This window comes from Microcaecilia unicolor, chromosome 3, assembly GCF_901765095.1.
Source record: "Microcaecilia unicolor chromosome 3, aMicUni1.1, whole genome shotgun sequence".
NCBI classification, from domain to species: Eukaryota; Metazoa; Chordata; class Amphibia; order Gymnophiona; family Siphonopidae; genus Microcaecilia; species Microcaecilia unicolor.
The window spans coordinates 91,211,531-91,235,929 of record NC_044033.1 but is presented as its reverse complement, the minus strand read 5'-3'; the positions used below and the strand labels follow the sequence as shown (position 1 = coordinate 91,235,929).

The 24,399-nt window shown below is 47.2% G+C and overlaps 1 protein-coding gene across 1 annotated transcript in view; it reads right to left on the bottom strand.

Moving 5' to 3' along the window:
- The window catches only part of XPO1 (exportin 1), a 543,231-nt gene that overhangs the window by 127,562 nt on the left and 391,270 nt on the right, over positions 1-24,399 (bottom strand). Inside the window, 1 exon segment of the mRNA XM_030196174.1 lies at positions 16,275-16,458. Within this exon segment, the coding sequence (XP_030052034.1) occupies positions 16,275-16,458 (184 nt within the window).

Genomic DNA, 24,399 nt, shown 5'->3' with positions numbered 1-24,399 from the left:
GTGTTCGTCAGTCCCGTATGTAGCAAGACAAAGACAAGGGAAGACACAACTCCAAAGGGGAGGCGGGCGGGTTTTGTGAGAACAATCAGCCTGCTGTCCTCGGAGAATACCTTCTACAGGTATGTAGCATTCGCTTTCTCTGAGGACAAGCAGGCTGCTTGTTCTCACTGATGGGGTATCCCTAGCCCCCAGGCTCACTCAAAACAACAAACATGGTCAATTGGGCCTCGCAACGGTGAGGACATAACTGAGATTGACCTAAAAACTTATCCAACTAACAGAGAGTGTAGCCTGGAACAGAATAAAACATGGGCCTAGGGGGGTGGAGTTGGATTCTAAACCCCGAACAGATTCTGAAGCACTGACTGCCCGAACCGACTGTCGCGTCGGGTATCCTGCTGCAGGCAGTAATGAGATGTGAATGTGTGGACAGATGACCACGTCGCAGCCTTGCAGATCTCCTCAATAGTGGCTGACTTCAAGTGGGCCACTGACGCAGCCATGGCTCTGACATTGTGAGCCGTGACATGACCCTCAAGAGCCAGCCCAGCCTGGGCGTAAGTGAAGGAAATGCAATCTGCTAGCCAATTGGATATGGTGCGTTTCCCCACAGCCACTCCCCTCCTGTTGGGATCAAAAGAAACAAACAATTGGGCAGACTGTTGGGCTGTGTCCGCTCCAGATAGAAGGCCAATGCTCTTTTGCAGTCCAATGTGTGCAGCTGACGTTCAGCAGGGCAGGAATGAGGACGGGGAAAAAATGTTGGCAAGACAACTGACTGGTTCAGATGGAACTCCGACACTACCTTCGGCAAGAACTTAGGGTGAGTGCGGAGGACTACTCTATTATGATGAAACTTTGTGTAAGGGGCCTGGGCTACCAGGGCCTGAAGCTCACTGACTCTACGAGCTGAAGTAACTGCCACCAAGAAAATGACCTTCCAGGTCAAGTACTTCAGACGGCAGGAGTTCAGTGGCTCAAACGGAGGATTCATCAGCTGGGTGAGAACGACATTGAGATCCCATGACACTGTAGGAGGTTTGACGGGGGGCTTTGACAAAAGCAAACCTCTCATGAAGCGAACAACTAAAGGCTGTCCTGAGATCGGCTTACCTTCTACACAGTAATGGTATGCACTGATTGCGCTAGGGTGAACCCTTACAGAGTTGGTCTTGAGACCAGACTCAGACAAGTGCAGAAGGTAGTCAAGCAGGGTCTGTGTAGGACAAGAGCGAGGATCTAAGGCCTTGCTGTCACACCAGACGGCAAACCTCCTCCATAAAAAGAAGTAACTCCTTTTAGTGGAATCTTTCCTGGAAGCAAGCAAGACACGGGAGACGCCCTCTGACAGACCCAAAGAGGCAAAGACTACGCTCTCAACATCCAGGCCGTGAGAGCCAGAGACTGGAGGTTGGGATGCAGAAGCGCCCCTTCGTCCTGTGTGATGAGGGTCGGAAAACACTCCAATCTCCAGGGTTCTTCGGAGGACAACTCCAGAAGAAGAGGGAACCAGATCTGACGCGGCCAAAAGGGAGCAATCAGAATCATGGTGCCTCGGTCTTGCTTGAGTTTCAACAAAGTCTTTCCCACCAGAGGTATGGGAGGATAAGCATACAGCAGACCTTCCCCCCAGTCCAGGAGGAAGGCATCCGATGCCAGTCGACCGTGGGCCTGAAGTCTGGAACAGAACTGAGGGACCTTATGGTTGGCTCGAGATGCGAAGAGATCTACCAAGGGGGTGCCCCACACTTGGAAGATCTGGCGCACCACTCTGGAGTTGAGCGACCACTCGTGAGGTTGCATAATCCTGCTCAACCTGTCGGCCAGACTGTTGTTTACGCCTGCCAGATATGTGGCTTGGAGCCACATGCCGTAACGGCGAGCCCACAGCCACATGCTGACGGCTTCCTGACACAGGGGGCGAGATCCGGTGCCCCCCTGCTTGTTGATGTAATACATGGCAACCTGGTTGTCTGTCTGAATTTGGATAATTTGATGGGACAGCCGATCTCTGAAAGACTTCAGAGCGTTCCACACCGCTCGTAACTCCAGAAGATTGATCTGCAGATCGCGTTCCTGGAGGGACCAGCTTCCTTGGGTGTGAAGTCCATCGACATGAGCTCCCCACCCCAGGAGAGACGCATCCGTAGTCAGCACCTTTTGTGGCTGAGGAATTTGGAAGGAGCGTCCCAGAGTCAAATTGGCCCAAATCGTCCACCAATACAGGGATTTGAGAAAACTCGTGGACAGGTGGATCACGTCCTCTAGATCCCCAGCAGCCTGAAACCACTGGGAAGCTAGGGTCCATTGACCAGATCGCATGTGAAGACGTGCCATGGGAGTCACATGGACTGTGGAGGCTATGTGGCCAAGCAATCTCAACATCTGCCGAGCTGTGATCTGCTGGGACGCTCGTACCCGGGAGATGAGGGACAGCAGATTGTTGGCCCTCGTCTCCGGGAGATAGGCACGAGCCGTCCGAGAATCCAGCAGAGCTCCTATGAATTCGAGTCTCTGTACTGGGAGAAGGTGGGACTTTGGGTAATTTATCACAAACCCTAGTAGCTCCAGGAGTCGAATAGTCATCTGCATGGACTGTAGAGCTCCTGCCTCGGAAGTGTTCTTCACCAGCCAATCGTCGAGATAAGGGAACATGTGCACTCCCAGCCTGCGAAGCGCTGCTGCTACCACAGCTAGGCACTTCGTGAACACTCTGGGCGCAGAGGCGAGCCCAAAGGGTAGCACACAGTACTGGAAGTGACGTGATCCCAGACGAAATCGAAGATACTGTCTGTGAGCTGGCAGTATCGGGATGTGTGTATAAGCATCCTTTAAGTCCAGAGAGCATAGTCAATCGTTTTGCTGAATCATGGGAAGAAGGGTGCCCAGGGAAAGCATCCTGAACTTTTCCTTGACCAGATATTTGTTCAGGGCCCTTAGGTCTAGGATGGGATGCATCCCCCCTGTTTTCTTTTCCACAAGGAAGTACCTGGAATAGAATCCCAGCCCTTCTTGCCCGGATGGCACGGGCTTGACCGCATTGGCGCTGAGAAGGGCGGAGAGTTCCTCTGCAAGTACCTGCTTGTGCTGGAAGCTGAAGGACTGAGCTCCCGGTGGGCAATTTGGAGGCTGCAAGGCCAAATTGAGGGTGTATCCTTGCCGGACTATTTGGAGAACCCACTGGTCGGAGGTTATGAGAGGCCACCTTTGGTGAAAAACTTTCAACCTCCCCCCGACCGGTAGGTCGCCCGGCACGGACACCTTGACATCGGCTATGCTCGCCTGGAGCCAGTCAAAAACCCGTCCCTTGCTTTTGCTGGGGAGCTGTGGGGCCTTGCTGAGGCGCACGCTGCTGACGAAAGCGAGCGCGCTGGGGCTTAGCCTGGACCGCAGGCTGTCGAGAGGGAGGTTTGTAGCTACGCTTACCAGAAGAGTAGGGAACAGTCCTCCTTCCCCCATAAAAACGTCTACCTGAAGAGGTAGATGCTGAAGGCTGCCGGCGGGAGAATTTGTCGAAAGCGTTATCCTGCTGGTGGAGCTGTTCTACCACCTGTTCGACTTTTTCTCCAAAAATGTTGTCTGCTCGGCAAGGGGAGTCCGCAATCCGCTGCTGGATCCTATTCTCTAGGTCGGAAGCACGCAGCCATGAGAGTCTGCGCATCACCACACCTTGAGCAGCGGCCCTGGACGCAACATCAAAGGTATCATATACCCCTCTGACCAGGAATTTTCTGCACGCCTTCAGCTGCCTGACCACCTCCTGAAACGGCATGGCTTGCTCAGAAGGGAGCTTGTCCACCAAGCCCGCCAACTGCCGCACATTGTTCCCGCATGTGGATGCTCGTGTAGAGCTGGTAGGACTGAATCTTGGCCACGAGCATAGAAGAATGGTAGGCCTTCCTCCCAAAGGAGTCTAAGGTTCTAGAGTCCTTGCCCGGGGGCGCCGAAGCATGCTCCCTAGAACTCTTAGCCTTCTTTAGGGCCAGATCCACCACACCAGAGTCGTGAGGCAACTGAGAGCGCATCAGCTCTGGGTCCCCATGGATCCTGTACTGGGATTCGATCTTCTTGGGAATGTGGGGATTAGTTAGAGGCTTGGTCCAGTTCGCCAGCAATGTCTTTTTTAGGACATGATGCATGGGTACTGTGGACGCTTCCTTAGGTGGAGAAGGATAGTCCAAGAGCTCAAACATCTCAGCCCTGGGCTCATCCTCCAAGACCACCGGGAAGGGGATGGCCGTAGACATCTCCCAGACAAAGGCCGCGAAAGACAGACTCTCGGGAGGAGAAAGCTGCCTTTCAGGGGAGGGAGTGGGATCAGAAGGAAGGCCATCAGACTCCTCGTCAGAGAAATATCTGATGTCCTCCTCCTCCTCCCACGAGGCCTCACCATCGGTATCAGACACAAGTTCATGAACCTGTGTCTGAAGCCGTGCCCGACTTGACTCCGTGGAAACATGGCCACGGTGGGAGCGCCGAAAGGTAGACTCCTTCGCCAGCACCGGCGAAGCTCCCTTCACCGACGTCGTCGGGGAGTCTTCCTGGGAGGCGGCCGCAGCCAGTACCGCAAGCGGTACCGATGTCGGAGACCTCACCCCGGGCAAAGGGCCAGCCGTCGCCTCGCTCGACGGTACCGGTGGCGCAAGCACCCCCGGTACCGGAGAAGGGCGCAACAGCTCTCCTAGAATCTCTGGAAGAACGGCCCGGAGACTCTCATGCAGAGCGGCTGTGGAGAAAGACTGGGAAGTCGATGCAGGCGTCGAGGTCAGAGTCTGTTCCGGGCGTGGAGGCGGTTCCGGGCTGTCCAAGGTGGAGCGCATCGACACCTCCTGAACAGAGGGTGAGCGATCCTCCCGGTGCCGATGCCTACTGGGTGCCGACTCCCTCGGCGACCCAGAGCTCTCGGTACCGAGGCGGGAAGGAGACCGGTGTCGATGCTTCTTTGATTTCTTCAAACGAAGCATGTCACCGGAGCTTCCCAGTACCGACGAGGAGGACGTAGAATCCAACCGTCTCTTCCTCGGGGCCGAGGCCGAAGAAGGTCGGTCTCGGGGGGGCTGTACCGCAGGAGCCCTCAGGGCAGGAGACCCACCCGAAGGCTCACCGCCACCAGCAGGGGAATGGACAGCCCTCACCTGCACTCCAGTCGAAGCACCACCGTCCGACGACATCAGCAACAACGGAGGTCCCGGTACCACCGACGTCGACGCAGCCTTCCGATGTCTCGGTACCGATGATGCAGAGGGTCGAAACCTCGATGCCATAGACTTCGATGCTGTCGCGTCGATGCACTCGATGCGTCCTGTGCTGTTGTCGACAAAGAGCCCGAGAACAACACGTTCCACTGGGCCAATCTCGCTACCTGAGTCCTCTTTTGTAAAACAGCACAAAGACTGCAGGCCTGCGGGAGGTGCCCAGCCCCCAGACACTGAAGACACGAAACGTGCCTCTCAGTGAGCGAGATTACCCGGGCGCACTGGGTGCACTTTTTGAAGCCGCTGGGAGACTTCGATGACATGGGCGGAAAAATCACGCCGGAGAAATCAAAATTCGCGATGATGATGGAAGGCACCAAAAATAAGGGAGAGAAAACCCATACCGAGGCCAAAAAGGCCTATCCCGAAAGCGAAAGGAAACTTACGCTGGGGGAAAAAACTGGACACACGGGAAGGGACAAAGACCGAAGGTCTCTTTTTAGCGAAATCGCGAAGACGCGCGAGGGTCAACTTGAGGGGCACGAAACGGCGGCAAAACACGACCGTCCCGAGCGCGGACAAAAGAAGAGTGACGAACACGAGCCGGTTCGGGCGGGAAGACGGCCGCGCATGCACGGTGCGCATGGGCGCGCGAGAGCTAGCAAAGGCCTTTGCTAGTGAAGTTTCCGATTGGAGGGGCTGCTGTGGACACAAGCAGCCTGCTTGTTCTCGGAGAATATAATATACACTCACTCAGCCAACCAGCTGCATAGTCGTACAAACAATGTCAACTTCACTTCAACCAGTTTCAAAACATAGGTGATTTTCTCCCCTACCTCCCACCCTCAATCAGTTACCTGTTACTGTTTGCCAACTGCACCTTTTCTGTTTCATTGTTCTAATTTTACATGACAATAGACCTTTTTCTTAAATTTTTTTTTATTTTTAAGTTTATTGCCTCTTCTTGTCTGGACTGACTAAAAATTCTGGTGGCTTGTGTTTTTGGGTCTGTGGGTGTTTCTAGGAACTGTGGGATCACTGGAAGTGTGGCCCGTGTCCTTTAAACCACCGGGGAATTCTTTGAGAGCGGAAGACTCGCCCAGAGGCAGTTGGGACCTGGTCAGTAGGAGAAGGGTGCTAGTGTACAGCATATGCCCAGGTGCAGGTGCACCTGAGCTGTGCTGGGGATAGACTCTCTAAGTGGACGCAGGGCTAGCCCCAGGCGGGTGGCTAGGCACTTCGTGACAATATTGTTTACTACTACTATTTAAAAGAGAGCTATTGAACAATGAGGGCAGACCTACCTTCATGCAAAAGTCCAGAGTCAGTCTAAAGTTACCAGCATTTTTCAGTTCTGTGATATATATTTATTTATTTTTCAAGTCTGTTTGGTAGTAAAAAGCATTTTCTTTTCTGTGTGTGTGTGTGTGTGGGGGGGGGGGGGGGGGGGGGGCAGCAGTAGAACAGATGGAGCTGAATGACATTTACGTTTTCCAAATGGTGATGCATAGCTTGATGGGATGTCCTTTTTGTAAGACCAGAGGAAATAATTTCTTAGCTTCTTGTTTAAAATTAACCAAGGAGGACCAAATCTATTATTCTGTCTCACTGTTATTTCCAGTTTTGGCACAGTGTAAGTCATCACAAGGACAAAATATAAGAAAACCAATGAACTGCATTAGTGGCTTACAGCCCATTTAAATATGCTTAAACAAATGAGAGATCTGCATGATAGAAAATATTTATTATTATTTTTAATTTATAGAAGTCTTTATTGAGCATTGTAGAAAATATATTTTTTTTAATTTATAGAAGTCTTTATTGAGCATTGTAAAACCAGTACAATACTTACTCAACTCAATACAGTACAATAATCCATACTTATGCTTAACCAAACAATGAGTACTTGACAGAAGAAAGCACCGGCTAAATAGCAATGTTATAACAAATACTAATTCTACATCAAAATCTTTCAGTTTTATTGTAGATATATCCCCCTTGCCCTTATCCTAACCCCCCCTCTCTCTTCCCCCACCCCCTTCCTTCCATCCTGTTTATACACCTTTTATCCAGAGCACTCTTTTAAAAAGGGTTCCCAAACCCTTTCCCATTTGGACAGAGTTTTTCTTTTCACAGCAGTTAATCTCTCCATCTCACATATGTATCTCACCTTGGTTATCCATCTCACCATTGGGGGAACCAGCGGTGATTTCCAGTTCTGTGCTAAGTTTATGCGAGCTGCGTGCAGGGATCCTCTCAACAAGAGCCACTGGACAGACGTAAAGGCCTCTGGCCGCTGCCCAAGAAGACCAAAGGATGCCACTGTACAGACCTGCCCACCCACGCCTGAAGACGCGACTGCACCCCTCTCCAGTAGGCCTTCGCTTTGGGGCAAGACCACCAGATGTGTCCCATGGTACCCACTTCCCCACAGTTCCGCCAGCAGCCCTTTGACACCTGAGCAAACATGTGATGCAGTCTGACCGGTGTCAGATACCATCTATAAAAAAACTTTTATAGCATTCTCTTGCATAGCCACTGCTAAGGAGGAGCTCAAAATCCCCTTCTCCAAAGTCAGCCAGCCTGTGTCCGATAAAGTAAACTAACTCCTGCTCCCACCTCTTCCTGTGTAATAGGGACGGTTTAGTACATGTCACCTGGTATGCACACAGGAAAGATATCATTCCTCGCGTACCCCTCAAGTCTACACACACCTCCTCCATCGGATGTATATCACGCTGCAAACATCCTATATAGACTTGCCCTTTCAAAAAATGCTGCAGCTCTAACGATCACCAGGCTGGAGCCCAAAGTCGTCCACCAATGTCTCAAAGGATACAATAGTCTCTCCCACATGCAGCTGCCCCAACATGTCCAGTCCAGAGTTTGCCCACCTGCAAAAAGTAGTATTTCCTATACCGGGCTCGAACAAAGGGTTATCCACTATCGATGCCAGGCCTGACACCGGTGGGTGACGTTCTGAAAACATAAGGTCCCAACAGTAGAAAGTAGCCTGAACTGTGAGTGGGAACCTGTCCACTCGTCCCCTATGTTTACCAGCAAGCCACATTAGGTGCCCTAATTTCCGAGAGCCCACCAGGGATTGTTCAATGTCTACCCACAGTTTGTGATCTTCTTTCCTAAACCAGTCCACCGCAGCTCTGGACTGCGCCGCACAGTAGTACCAGAACAGGTTGGGCACCCCCAACCCTCCCTCACGCTTACTCTTATACAGAAAGGCACGGGGCAACCGTGGTCTCTTCTGATTCCAAACAAAACGGATCAGAGTATCCTGTAAACCCGACAGAAAAGATCGAGACAACCGCAAAGGAAGGACCTGAAATAGGTACAAAAGACGGGGCAAAATGTTCATTTTAATTGCAGCAATCCTCCCGAACCATAATAGACCCATAGACATCCATCCATCCAGGTCCCTCTGCACCTCCCGCTTAAGAGCCGGATAATTAGCCGCAAACAGCTCAGACAGATTACCCGGAATCTTCACTCCAATGTAGCATAGTTCACGACCCTCCCACTTAAATGCAAAGGACGTCTTCAATGTTTCCATCAATCCCACTGGTACTCCCACAGCTAATCCAGTAGATTTACTGGCATTTAATTTATAACCAGATACCCGGGTATACTCCTCTATCACCTTCATTAAGTTAGGAAGAGAGTAATGGGTTTGTTAAGGACAGGAGCACATCATCTACAAATAGTGCGATTTTATATTCCTGTGCTCCCACCCGTACTCCAGCAGTGTCATCATTTTTTCGAATAGACACCGCCAAGGGTTCCATTGCCAGGGCAAACAGTAAAGGGGATAACGGGCACCCCTGCCGGGTTCCCCGACATAACAAACGCCCACGAGTTCCCACCATTTACTCGCACACAGGCCTGTGGCGAGGAACACAATGCCTGAATCCAGGATCTATAAAACTGACCAATCCCCACTCTATGCAAAACCTTGTCCAAGTAACCCCAGTGAACCCGGTCAAACGCCTTTTCTGCGTTTAATCCGAGCAACACCACTGGCCGGGCTTTTGTCTGAGCTGCATACAGGAGGGTCCACCGTTCGGAGTATCTTGTCCATAGCCTGTTGCTTGGCTACAAATCCAACCTGATCCGGGTGGATTAAGCTAGGAAGCACATTCCCCAGATGGTTTGCCAGAACCTTTGCCAATATTTTTACGTCCGCGTTGAGTATTGAAATGGGTCGATACGAGGCACACTCAATTTTGTCCTTGCCTGATTTTGGTATTACCGCCCCCCCCAAGCCTCCATCATGGTCTTAGGAAGAGATGCCCCTTCTCTCACTGAGTTAATAAACTCCAACACATATGCCTTTAAAAATTCATTCATGAACCCGTCCAACCCTGGCACCTTCCCCGTCGGTAGCGCTTTAATAATCCGAATGACCTCGTCCACCCGCACCGGATCTTTAAGTTCCCCCCCTCTGCGATTCAGACAGGACCAATAGTCCCCTTGCTGCCAAATAGTCGTCAATTTCTCCAGTCTGTACCGCAGCATTCTCCTTATATAGAGTCTCAAAATATTGGGCGAAACGTTCCCTGATCTGTACTGACTTGTGTGTCATAACCCCCCTTGGCGTCCCTTACTCTCGAAATGTGCCGATCTGACCTCATCTTTCTTAATTTGGTAGCCAGCAGCCATCCAGGTTTGTTAGTACATTCATAGTGGACCTGTTTCATCCTTGCATGCACAAATTGCAAACTTTCCTCATGCAGCGCAGCAATTTCCAGTCGCACCGCTTGTAGCTTTCGAAAGTCAGACACCGAGCCTGATGCCCTGTACCTGCCCTCCAAAGCACCCAGTCTTTCCATACATTGGGTCTAACGTGCCTTGTGGACCCGGGCCTTCTGACTCGCACATTTGATAAAATACCCTCTCGATACTGCCTTAAAAGTATCCCACACCATACCCAGTGTCGGTCCCGAGTCCATATTGATATCAAAATATTCTTTCAAGACTGGAATAAAACTGGCCACGGTTTCCGGGTCCTGCAACAAGCTATTGTTGAATGTCCATCTCTTTTCTCTCACCTCCTCCCTCAAAGAAGGAATAATAGTCCAGGTCAGGGCGTGGTCTGATATGGTAATGTGACCTGTCCCCAACCCCCAATCTATCCCTCACCAAGCCCAACCCCCCTACCCAACCTCCCCCCCCCTCCATCCACCCACCAAACACCCTCCAGCATTGCATGGGAAGTGAAAGTAACCCACAGAGCAAACACGCCGCCCAAACCCTCCCCCACACTTCAAACACAAACCCCACCCCTTTAATTCAAAGCTAATGTAAAACACCACCCCCAACCTTAACACCACAAATAACTTTAATCCCCTCTCAGTCTCCCAACGTTCATCGACCAAGCCAGCACTATTCAATAGAATATGTGAACATATGTAATTAACATCAAAGTCCTCATTTTACAATCAGGTCTGAGCTCTCGGTGACTTCAATTTCTGTGGGACTCTCTTCCACTTCTGCAGGCGTGCCTTAGTCGTAGAAGCCATCTCTGCAGGCAGCGTCTCTGATGTGGTCAAGCCAGCCCCATGCAAGCACTTCCATGCATCAGCCACATTCCGATTCCGACACTGCTTTCCCTTAAGCTCAAAACAAATGGCGAATGGAAAAGCCCATCAGTAAGCAATTTTTTCCTTATTCAAAATCTCGATCACCGGCTTCATAGCACACCTCTGTGCTAGTGTAAACACAGAGATCTTGAAACACAAAGACCCTTGCTTCATTATATTCCAAGGCGGGGGCGCTGACGAGCCTTCTGCCACAACATTTCCTTAAACGCATAGGAGGAAAAGCGAACAAGGATGTGCCTGGGTTATCAACTCGTTTGCCCTGCACTCTATGTGCCCGATCCATAGCCGCTGCAGTTGGATCCCAGGCCTCGCCCAAAATTTTTTCACACAGAATCCGCACCAGCACCTGAATATCTTCCATGTCTCCGCTTTCAGGGATCCCGCGGAACCGCAAATTGTGCCTCCTTCCCCTATTTTCAAGGTTGTCAAGTTTATATTTAAGTTCCTCAGATTGCTCCTGCAGCTGCGATATACGCGATCCCAGCACACCATGCTGCTCCTCCTGCTAGTCCACCCGCTCCTGCAGGGTTTCCACCCTACCTCCCAGCTCTCTGAGATCCAAACTGATGGCATCCACATGTTCCAATATTTCCACCCGAGATGCTTTTATTTCTTCTTGTATCGCTTGCAAACATCTAGAAACATCAGTCGACGTGCTTTTCGTTGAAGCGGGTCGCCATGGCGCCACGTGGGAAGCAGCTGAATCCGAGTCCGACATTGCGGGAGAAACAGGGCGTGAAAGACTCCTCGCTGTCTGTCTCTTTGATGCGCGCGCGCCCTCCCCCGATGCTGCGACGAGGATAGTTTGTTCATTTTTGCCAGCAGAGCACACTGAACTTTTCCCGATGAGTTACTCACTGAAAACAGGCAGCGAACATCGCAGATGGTGTTACAATAAGGTAGGGAAGTGTAGGAGCTAAAAGCCTAGGCAGCCATTCACCTCCGTGACGTCACTTTCTCCCTCGAAAATATTTATTATTTTGACTTATGAAAACCACTTGCCCCTGAAACATGCTCAAAACAGAATAAACCATTTGTACAAAAGAGATGAGGTGAAGATGTGATTCCATGTACCCCAATGAAAGGAGAGTTTAATTTTAATTCAATTTTACTATATTCCTTCTTTATAATACCAGGCTTCCCAAGGCAGATTACAACAGTTAAGATGAACCCATCAGGAAACAGGACATCCTCACTGAAATTTGGCCATGTGTTACTATATTGTATAGAACAGTGTGGAAAATGAGCACAAAATCCAGACTTTATTAGTGAAATTGCCCTGGTAGCAACTCTCCCCAGTCCTCCCAAAGTACTGGCCCTGACATCTACAATCTTTATAGAAGTACAAGGAGAATTTCTGGTAGTGTTCTGCATTCAAGTCTGGTTTTGGGGGTTTCAGTTGAATTTTATATATATATATATATATATATATATATACACACACACACATATATTACACATACACATATATTACATATATACATAAGTATTGCCATACTGGGAAAGACCAAAGGTCCATCAAGCCCAGCATCCTGTTTCCAACAGTGGCCAATCCAGGTCACAAATACCCGGCAAGACCCCAAAAACGTACAAAACCTTTTATACTGCTTATCCCAGAAATAGTGGATTTTCCCCAAGTCCATTTAATAACGGTCTATGGACTTTTCCTTTAGGAAGCCGTCCAAACCTTTTTTTAAACTCAGCTAGGCTAACTGTTGCCTTTACCACATTCTCTGGCAACGAATTCCAGAGTTTAATTACACGTTGAGTGAAGAAAAATTTTCTCCGATTCGTTTAAAATTTACTACATTGTAGCTTCATCGCATGCCCCCCAGTCCTAGTATTTTTGGAAAGCGTGAACAGACGCTTCACATCTACCCGTTCAACTCCACTCATTATTTTATAGACCTCTATCATATCTCCTTCTTAGCTGCCTTTTCTCTAAGCTGAAGAGCCCTAGCTGCTTTAGCCTTTCCTCATAGGGAAGTCGTCCCATCCCCATTATCATTTTCGTTGCCCTTCTCCGGGCCTTTTCTAATTCCACTATATCGTTTTTGAGATGTGGCAACCAGAATTGAGCACAATATTCGAGGTGCGGTCGCACCATAGAGCGATACAAAGGCATTATAACATCCTCATTTTTGTTTTCCATTCCTTTCCTAATAATACCTAACATTCTATTTGCTTTCTTAGCCGCAGCAGCACACTGAGCAGAAGGTTTCAATGTATCATCAACGACGACACCTAGATCCCTTTCTTGGTCCGGGACTCCTAATGTGGAACCTTGCATGATGTAGCTATAATTCGGGTTCCTCTTTCCCACATGCATCACTTTGCACTTGCTCACATTAAACGTCATCTGCCATTTAGACACCCAGTCTGCCAGTCTCGTAAGATCCGCTTGTAATTTTTCACAATCCTCCTGCGATTTAACAACTTTGAATAACTTTGTGTCATCAGCAAATTTAATGACCTCACTAGTGACACCCATCTCTAGGTCATTTATAAATATGTTAAAAAGCAGCGGTCCCAGTCTATTGGTTATCTAGTTTGTATTTGGTGAGGGTCTGTCTGTGTTTTGTGCGAGTGACTAATGCCAGAATAGTGTTTCTGTGTAAACATCTGTGGTAATCTGGCCTGTTTGGTATTCCCAATAGGTGTATGAATGTTATAGAGCCCACTACATATTTATGGTGCTTCCTTTCCAGAGGTATGGTCCTTCTTATGTGACTGGGTTATGCCAGAATGCTAGATTTGTTCTAGGACTTAAGTGAATTTTTGTTCAGTTTTGTATTACTTTACAATATACTGACAAGTTTTATGTTGCAGTTACTGAGATTTTATTAGAAACAAATATTTGGCTTTGTACAGCATGTTTTATGGGGGAAATGTCCTAGCTCTGCTATATAACTATTGTTGTGGGAGAGGCCAACTGATTCTTATTTATTTTATTTGTTAGGATTTATTTACTGCCTTTTTGAAGGAATTCACTCAAGGTGGTGCACAGTAAGAATAAATCAAACATGAGCAATAGGCAATTGCAGCAGTAAAAATATTCAAATAATATAAATCAACAATACGTAATAGAACATTTCAATGGACAGTGAAGGGTATAAGCAAAGATGGAACATATAGATAAGGTAAGAGAGTAAGATGAGTTAGAAAATAAGGTGACTAATTTAAAGAAAGGTACACATGAGGTCAGAGAGATGGTTAAATGTTATATCAGCTAGGGTAGGAGTGGATAAACATGTCCTGCTGCAGTATGTGCAGCCCGTGTCACTCCTTGTGTGAGTGAACCTAACAAGTTGCTTCTTCCATTCTTATAAATGCAGAACATATTTTTGGATTTAATACTGTATGGAGGAAGCATATGTATGTTGAGGGACTATGGAGGGAGTTGTGGTTTATTGGGGGCTGAAGAGTGCAGCTGTTGAATCCTGTACTACTGCTCTAACTTCAGTTATTTGTTGGGGGTAGGATGGGATGTAACAAGGGTCAGAACAGTGGTAGCGCAGGTACCGGGATTTATCTTTTAAAAAGTTGTCAACCTTAGGTGCATCATTCACATAGCTGGTGAGGATCTCCAAGCCCATCCCAACTGAACACATCCACACTCCGTCTAACCCTCTGTCAGAAAACCATGGCAGTCAGTTGTGGTGCTCCCAACTGCTAATACCAGCACTGTAGGCATACTCAGTACTTATGCATATTCAGTTCATGAAATAGAACCAAGCGTGCCTGTGACTGCTATGCTTTTCTAAATATGGGTCGGTGGGCTATGGATCTTTACCAGCTAAAGTATTTAACTTTTAAAAGTGGTGGTGGTGGTTGGGGGGGATAAGGGAAGAGGAAACGCTTTCCCACACAACCTACCCACTGGTCCACCCAAAAATTGCATTCTTTTTTTTTTTTTTGATACATTTGTACCCCGCTCTTTCCCACTCATGGCAGGCTCAATGCCGCTTACATGGGGCAATGGAGGGTTAAGTGACTTGCCCAGAGTCACAAGGAGCTACCTGTGCCTGAAGTGGGAATCAAACTCAGTTCCTCAGTTCTCCAGGACCAAAGTCCACCACCCTAACCACTAGGCCACTCCTCCACTGATCTATCAGTGTCTCTGCGCACTATTAGCTCAAGTGCAAAATTTGTTTCAACATAGGGCACCTACAGACAGCAGTGCACAAAATTGTGTCTACAAGTGATGCTGAGCTGTATGCAAAGCTTTCTGCACTTTATCCATTGGCATGCAAAGCATAAAAGGGGACAGAATTCAACGAAATTGGCAAGCAGAAAGAAATGTAAGACCATAAACACTGGATCATATTTTCATAGAACTGAGCTTTAAAAATCCCTCACCAACCAACTGCTTTCTATGGGTAGCTGTTAGGTTACAAAAAGCAGATCCCCATCACATTCCAAAAGCCACCCTTCTAGATGTCTGGCAAATTAGAAAGCAAGGAGGTGGAGCACAGGGTTTGAACTAAGCAGCTAGCAAAGTATGATACCAAAAGGTGCCTTCAAAGTCACCCTATACAAATATCCTAATCCACACACATCCTGTATACAGAATCCACCTGCTCCGGATGCATACTTATCTAGCTCATCTACACCTACAACCCGAAAGGATTAAGGACAGTTTTCTCAATCCTCACCACCACACACACTTCACATATACATTTGATTCAACTATATCCCAACTCCTCCACAACAGATACTTTATAACACCTAATACATAACCCTGCCAACATTGCTCCACTTCACATATACATAACTTCATTTTTCCCAATCACTCCAACATAGAAAATCCCTCCACACTTAATTATAAAAATCTCAAACTCCTCCCAGATACACCCAACCCCCATAAATACATACAGCCCTATATTCTCCATAACCCAAACTCACATTCACAGCTAAGGATAGAGTAGAATGAAAGGTAATAAATAAAAACATAAATAAAGCAAGAGATAGGAAAAAAGACTTAAGGTTCTGTCTTTGGAAGCTGATCAAAAAAGTATTTAGTCCAACAAAAACAGTATCTTATTTTGCTCTATTTCTACACCTACAGCACCCTTGCCCCTCTCTTCTACGAGTCCATGTTGGAAAGCATTTCCAAAGTTATGCCTCTGTAGCTTTCCCTATATTTCTTCTAAAAACATCTTTAGAGTTAACTAGCTTTCATCAACAAAGCTTGATTTAATGGCATTGTATCCTATTAATGAATAAAGAGGGAAACTGACATCAAACCATGTGAAAATATTAAAATATTTACAAACATCTAATTTTAGAGAGGCATGTTTCAGAAGTTTATTAAAAAAAAAAAAATTAAACCAGAACTTATGAGTTGCAAAAATAATAAACGTCTTCAGAGACAAACAAATGGTTGAATTCATTCATTACTCCAAAAATGATCTTCCATATCACTAGTGAGGAGAATACAAAGCATTTTCTTGAGAAGTCTTACCATTAGCTTGAATAGCAGCTGAAATGTTCTCACTCAGGCACTTGTACACATTCAGCATATCTAAATATATCCTTCCCAACTGAATTACAAAAGGGTGGCCAACAGCTTTGCAGGCTCTTACATTTGTTTTCAAAATGCTGCCAAGCTGCTTGACTGTTTCAGGATCCTTAAGGATATCAACATTCTGTTGGAGAAAAAAATAATTTCTAATTTCTCTTTAGTTTTGTGTATAAAGTACCAAACAAAATTTTCATTACACAAAATACAATTAGCTTTTAGGTACAGACAGACATAAATGCTACTTAAATAGCTTCTCATTATAAAGGAACATATCTGTTATTCTGGATCAAGGTCTCTTCATTGTGAACCAATGGAGATTACCACCTTACTCTATCCCCCCTTGGTGGAGGGGGGGGGGGGGGTTAGAGAAAATCTAAGAAACGAATAAATCAGCAGAGAAAATTTGTCTTCTCAGTTCTTGCAGTGTAACTTCAAGTTCACTTTATTCAATATTCCACAAATCAATCAATGTTCAAACACTTTATAAGCAGCCTAGTTATAAAAACACCTAAACCAAATCTTAGCAAGGTAGTTACTATTTAAGTGTGGAAGAAAGCAAAACAGAAAAAAATTATAGCAGCTGTATGTTGTCAAGGATAAGAAAAAAAAAAAATGCTCACCCTAGCATAATCACTATGGCAAATAGAAGTAGTGTAGTGCTGCATCTTAAAGGCAAAATTGTACACCTGGCACAGTTATAGGCTATGGTAAACCTGTACATGGGCCTACTGCAACAGAAGATAAACCACCGAAGCTATTGAAAAAAACAAACAAAACCACAATGACTAACTGCATTTAGGTGGACCCCTGAAGACAAAAAGAAAAAATAATTACTATTTTAACACTACAAATCCTATGTTTAAACCTACGGGATTTTTCAAATCATCACAGTGTAGGAGAGATTCTTGGTTGTTACTGAATTTCTATTCATGACTGTTTTGAATTCAAACAAAAGTTTTACAATACTCTTGATGCAGGCAGATGATAAAATATGGCCGTATTGGGTTACTGGTTTTAATATGTTTTACCAGCTTTGCCAGTTTTAAATTTATCTGGTTGTTCAAGATTTTGTATTTACCATTTACAACAGCAACCTCAACTTAATGAAGAAGTACTAGATTTAAACTTGGGAAACCTAACAGGTTTTCTAGAAACTTCGCATTCTGAGCCATTAACGACCTCCACTCTTATGGTGATTTGCTGTCTGTACTGACAGAATGGCTATAGTTTAAGAATCATTTAAAATTGCTTCTTAATAAAGTTTGGATTCTGTTTTGGCTGGGGAGCAGGATGAGACTGCTGGGCCCTCAACTGTCTGGAGAGAGCGAGAACCCTAACCCTGATTTGTCTGGGAGGAGCAAGAAGGTGGACAATATCTATACATTTGAGAGTAGTAGGACTACAGAATGTTTCTTTTCAAAGTACTGCCTTATTTATTTATTACATCTAACTTCCCATTACTTGTGCACATCTCTTTTTTCTTCATTAGGGTCAACTTGCCATTTTTTGAAAGATGCACTCTTTTGCTTTCACTACCTCTTCCACCTCACTATTAAACCATGTTGGTCATCACTTCATCTTCTTTCAACCTTTTTTTTTTTAATGTGTGGGAAATTTTGTGTCTGGGCTTCATGCAAACTTTTGACCTTGGCAAACTGCTCCTCTTAATTTTTCTTCTCATTTTGCTACAACACTTTTTTTTGTCTCTTCCTTCCAGTGATAATTACTAGTACCTAGAAATATCATTACCATTATTGCTTGACACCAGGTCTTGTGTACAAGTACTGCAGATCTAATCCTTGCTTTCAGTCTGTTCCTGCTTTTTGAACTCAGGAACTAGTCAAAATCTTCAGGACTGCCTTTATAGGCAGATTTAGAGTTAAGGTTTATTGGTCACTTGTTGGGCAGATTAGATGGAACATAGAGGTTTTTACCTGTCGTTAATTACTATGTTATTTTTTCCCAAATATGAGCTCAAGGCCAATTACATTAAGTATATAAGATATTTTCCTGCCCAAATGTGCTCAGAATCTAATTTGTGCCTTGAGGAACTGCAGAGTAAATTGAAGTGACTAGTACGCTGTCACAAGGAATGTCAGTGAGAGAAGGAGTTGAACTATGGTCTCCTTGATTCACAACCCACTTTTTATTTGTACCACCTTTTCTTATGTAGCCAGGTATCAATCTGGCCATGACTTGTAACAGAATTCAGATAGTTACTCACCTGTAGCAGGTGTTCTCTGAGGACAGCAGGATACATATTCTTGCAGATGTGTGACATCATTTGACAGAGCCTGTGCAGGAACGCTTCCCCGATCATTTTCCAGAAGCTTTTGGAAGCACTGCACGTGTGCACATTCCCCACATGCCTGTCATGAGGAACCTAATCAGTTTAATATGTACAGCTTACAGAATTGAATTCCAAGAGGAGGTAGGTGGGTATGAAAGAATATACACCTTGCTGTCCTCGGAGGACACATGCAACTGGGTAACTTTTCTCTGAGGACAGCAAAGATGCCATATTCTCACAGAATCCCTAGCTAACCAGACAGCCTCAAACAAAAACATGAATACTAACAGGGCAGCGCTTATGGGGTTCTGGAACAATTTTCTTTTTAAAATGAGGTAGCCTAGAACAGAAAAAAATGGGCCTAGGGGAGTGGAATTGGGCTCTAACCCCAAAGAGATTCTGAAGGACTTTCTGGAGACTTGTTCCAGACAGTTATATGTGTGTTTGGCCGGAAGATCATGTTGCATCTCTGCTAATCTCCTCTACGGAGGCTGATCTCAAGTGGGTTACTGACTACCATGACTCTGGCATTACGAGTCATGACATACCCCTCTGGAGTTATTCCCAGCCTGGGAATAAGTAAAGGAAATGCAGTCTATTAGCCAATTCAAGAGTGTGTTTGCTGACGGCAGCCCCAATGCTATTTGGGTCAAAACAAAGAAAAGGCTAGGTGTAAATTCTATGGGCCAAGGATATCTTACAGTCTAAACTGTGCAGTGTGCTTTCACCTTTGTGGGCATGAGAAATATATTAGCAGAACAACTGACTGTTAAGGCGGCACTCCACCATTACCCTAGGAAGGGGCTTAGGATGTGTGCACAAGACCTCTCTGTTCTTGAAAAACTCAGTGTAAGATAGATCAGATAGTAGAGCTTGGAGCTCACTGACCCTGTGGGCTGAAGTGACTGCAATAAAAACAGGACCCTCTAGGCCACACACTTCAAGTGACAGGTATCCAGCAGCTCAAAAGGAGCTTTCATCAGCTGGGTTAGCGTGGCACTGTGATCCCACAACACTGTAGGGGTCTTAATGGGAGATTTCAACAGAAGCAAGTCCCTCATGAAGCAAACTAAGGGTTCAGCAGAGAGATGGGTTTATCTTCTATTAGCACAGAGGGAAACCCTAATAAGAGTTAGCCTTGAGACTCGACTCTTGATAGATGTAGAAGGCACTCAGTTTTTGTGCAGTAAAGGAAAAGGAGTCTAACGCCTTGTCCTTACATCTGATGGCAAACCTCTTCCCCTTGAAACCATAAGACCTTATACCGAGATCTTTTCTACAAGTCAGCAGGACCCGAGAAACACTTTGGCAAACTCAGGGAGTCTGCTACTACCCACTCAACATCCATGCTATGAGGGAGAGGGACTGGATGTCAGGATGTAGAAAAGATCTCCTGTACTGAGTGAGGAAAATTGTGACACACTCCATGGAGTTTTGGAGGCAAGCTCCAGAAAGAGTGGGAACTAGTTCTGTCTTAGCCAATAAGACACTATCATCAAATTTATGGTTCCCTGACCTTGATTGAGTCTCAGGACAGTTTTTGCTATGAGGGGTATAGGAGTACACATACAGAAGACCCTTCCCCTAGTGGAGGAGAAAAGCACCTGAGGCTAGCCTGCCATGTGATCCTAGTCAGGAGCAGAACTGAGGGAACTTCTTGAAGTGAGCCTCCCCCCCCCCCAAAAAAAAAAAATATATATCAAGGAGTTGCCTTACTCTTGAAAAATCTTCTGGGCTACACCCATGTCCAGAGACCACTTTTAAGGTTGTATGACCTGACTCAGCCTTTCTACCAGAGAGTTGTCCTTCCTTGCCAGGAGAATTGGTTCTCCAACCAATCTCTGAAAGCCTTTAGCATGCTCCAGACTGCTCTTAGCGCCACAATGTTTATCAGCGCCTGAGCAGACCAGAGACCTTGAGTGTAGAACCCATCTATATGAACTCTCCATTCCAAGTGGGATGCATCCATCATCAATGTCTTTTGAATTTTAGGAATTTGGAGGTATATTGCAATGAACTAACCACCAAGATGGAAGACTCCTTGAAAGAGTTGTGACAGAAAATACGTCCTGTAGGCCCCCCTGGTACCCATTGGTAAGACAAGGCCTATTTGAGCTTGCCTCAAATTGAGATATGCCATGGGAGTTACATGGCCTAATATCTGCCATACTGACACCTGACTCTGGTGCACTTCTGTAACTACTGAAGTCAGAGAATCTTTCTGCTGCTGTGGGAGAAATGCACAAGCCTGAGTTAAATCTAGCAGGGCTCTTATGAACTCCAATCATTGGGACAGGTGTGTTGGGATTTGTGACAAAGTATGATGATCCCTAATAGATCAAGCACCTAAATGGTCATGTGCATCAATGACTGATGGGCTCTTGACCAATCAATAGTCCAAGGGGGGATAAACATGTGCACCCTGTATATTCCTTCCTCTGCTTGGTTTGCAAGCACACAGCTGTCATAAGTATAAGTTTTGTTTCTCCCTACTACTGCTTGTACAGAGTGCATAATTTTCTTTTCCAGTAAATAACAAATGTTATCCACTGTTGGTAAATCACATGACAAGGAGAAACTCATGAGGAACTGAAGCTATACAACCCACATATGGCAGATAAAAATTGATTTAACCTTGACGGTGAGGCTGAGGACCCTCCAAAAGGAGGAGATATTTCTCAACAAATATGTGTTTAGGGGAAGAGGAGCCCAGGTGGTTCATGCAATATGCACTGTATGAAGCTATCACGCATAAGGGATAAGGGAATGACCAAATGAGCACAAAGTGTGCATGTGAATTGGAACAGGAGAGGTTGGTAAGAATACAGGAAATAACATTTTATGTATAATGACAAAAACAGGAAAGGTAAAATTATGTATAATCATACCTGATAATTTTCTTTCCATTAATCATAGCTGATCAATCCATAGACTGGTGGGTTGTGTCCATCTACCAGCAGGTGGAGATAGAGAGCAAACTTTTGCCTCCCTATATGTGGTCATGTGCTGCCGGAAACTCCTCAGTATGTCGATATCAAAGCTCCATCCGCAGGACTCAGCACTTAGAGAATTACACCCACGAAGGGACACTCTGCCCAGCTCACCACCGCCGAAACGGGGGAGGGAATTAACCCAGCTCATCCCCACACAAGTGGGGGAGGGGAATCCGTCCAGCTCATCCCCGCGGAGCGGGGGAGGGACACCACACCCGCCGATGCGGGGGGATCTGGCTTATCCTGCAACCGCAACCGCGGGAGGAGCTGACTGACCCTAACACCGCCGAAGCGGGAGGGGTACAAAGCTGCCCTACAGCCGCACGAAGCGGGAGGGAGTGCCGGCAGAATTTATGTCTCAATCCAGCCCCGTAAAACGGAGGGGAGAGGAATGCAGCAGCTCACTGTAACACAAAGTCGTCTCAACTCTTGAAGAATCCAAGTGAAAGAAGAACTTGAACACGAAGTCCTCCTGAAGTAACTGAAGGCTAAACTTGAACCTAAAATTCAACCAGAATATAAACAGTACAGATATCTGGGAGGGGCTATGGATTGATCAGCTATGATTAATGGAAAGAAAATTATCAGGTATGATTATACATAATTTTACCTTCCATATCATCAAGCTGATCAATCCATAGACTGGTGGGATGTACCGAAGCAGTACTCACCCAGGGCGGGACATAGAAATCCCTGACCTCAACACTGAAGCTCCAAACCGGGCCTCCGCCCGTGCAGCCACAGTCAAACGGTAATGCTTGGAGAATGTATGAGCCGAAGCCCACGTTGCCGCCTTGCATATCTCTTCCAAGGAGACGGATCCGGCCTCTGCCATCGAGGCCGCCTGAGCTCTCGTGGAGTGAGCCTTCAGCTGGATAGGCGGCACCTTCCCCGCGGCCACATAAGCCGCTGCAATGGCTTCCTGGACCCATCTTGCCACTGTAGGCTTAGCAGCCTGCAGACCCTTACGAGGACCTGCAAACAGGACAAACAGATGATCCGATTTCCGGAAATCATTGGTCACCTCCAAGTATCTGATGATGACTCGTCTCACATCCAGATATTCAAGAGCGGAGTACTCCTCTGGGTAGTCCTCCCTACGAAAGGAAGGGAGACAGAGCTGCTGATTCACATGGAAGCGAGAACCAATCTTGGGCAGGAAGGAAGGCACTGTGCGAATAGTCACTCCTGCCTCAGTGCACTGCAGAAAAGGCTCTCGACATGAGAGCGCCTGGAGCTCGGAAACTCTTCTGTCTGAAGTGATAGCCACCAAAAAGACTGCTTTCAACGTCAGGTCTTTCAGAGATGCCCTCGACAAGGGTTCCAAAGGCGGCTTCTGCAATGCTCTTAGCACCAGGTTGAGATTCCACGCAGGCACCACTGAGTGCAGAGGAGGGCGCAGGTGATTAACTCCCTTGAGAAAGCGCACCACATCTGGCTGCGAAGCCAGGGAAGCACCCTTCAGGCGGCCCCTGAAGCAAGCCAGAGCCGCTACCTGGACTTTAAGGGAACTGAGCGACAGGCCTTTCTCCAGACCTTCTTGCAGGAACGCCAACACTGAAGAAATTGGAGCAGTGAAGGGAGAAAGTGAGCCTGCTTCACACCATGCTGCAAAGATACGCCAAACCCTGGCGTAAGCAGTAGAAGTAGAGCGCTTCCTCGCTCTCAGCATAGTGGCGATGACCTTGTCTGAGAAGCCCTTCTTCCTCAGACGCTGCCGCTCAATAGCCAGGCCGTAAGACCAAAGGGAGAGGGATCCTCCATCACCACGGGACCCTGATGTAACAGGCCCTGCTCCACTGACAGCCGCAGAGGATCGTCGACTGAGAGCCTGAACAAGTCCGCATACCAGGGACGTCTGGGCCAATCCGGACCCACTAGGATTACCCTGCCGGGATGCTTTGCCACCCGGTCTAGCACCCTGCCCAACATGGGCCAGGGCGGGAACACATAGAGGAGCTCTTGTGTCGGCCACTGTTGGAGAAGAGCATCTACTCCCAGGGATCGAGGGTCCCGTCCTCTGCTGAAAAAGCGCGGCACTTGGCCATTGGCCGATAACGCCATCAGATCTAGGCTCGGCTGGCCCCAGCGCTTCGTGATGTCCAAGAACGCCTGAGCAGATAGTTGCCACTCTCCGGGCTCCAAGGTATGGCGACTGAGAAAGTCCGCCTTGACATTCATGACTCCGGCAATGTGGGCTGCTGAAAGCTGCTCCAGGTTCGCTTCCGCCCACTGGCAAAGACTCATAGCCTCCTTGGCTAGAGGGGCGCTCTGGTACCTCCCTGGCGGTTGATATAGGCCACAGCCGTGGCATTGTCCGACAGGACCCGTACAGGCTTCAACACGAGTACCGGGATGAACTCCAATAACACCAAGCGAATGGCTCTGAGTTCCAGGAGGTTGATAGACCACTTGCCTCTGCAGGAGACTAGAGCCCCTGCGCTGTCCTTCCCAAGCAGTGGGCTCCCCAGCCCATCAAAGAGGCGTCTGTCGTCACGACAATCCACTCCGGGGTCACCAGAGGCAATCCTGCAGACAACTTGTCTGTCTGCGTCCACCAGCTCAGCGCCTTGCGCACTGCTGGGTCCACGGGAAGGCGCACAGCATAATCCTCCGACATCGGAGTCCAGCGCAGCAGCAGAGATAGCTGTAGTGGTCTCATATGAGCCCTGGCCCAGGGCACTACTTCCATCGTGGCCGTCATAGAGCCCAACAGCTGCACGTAGTCCCAAGCCCGAATAGGAGAGGCTACTAGGAACTAGTCCACCTGAGCCTGAAGCTT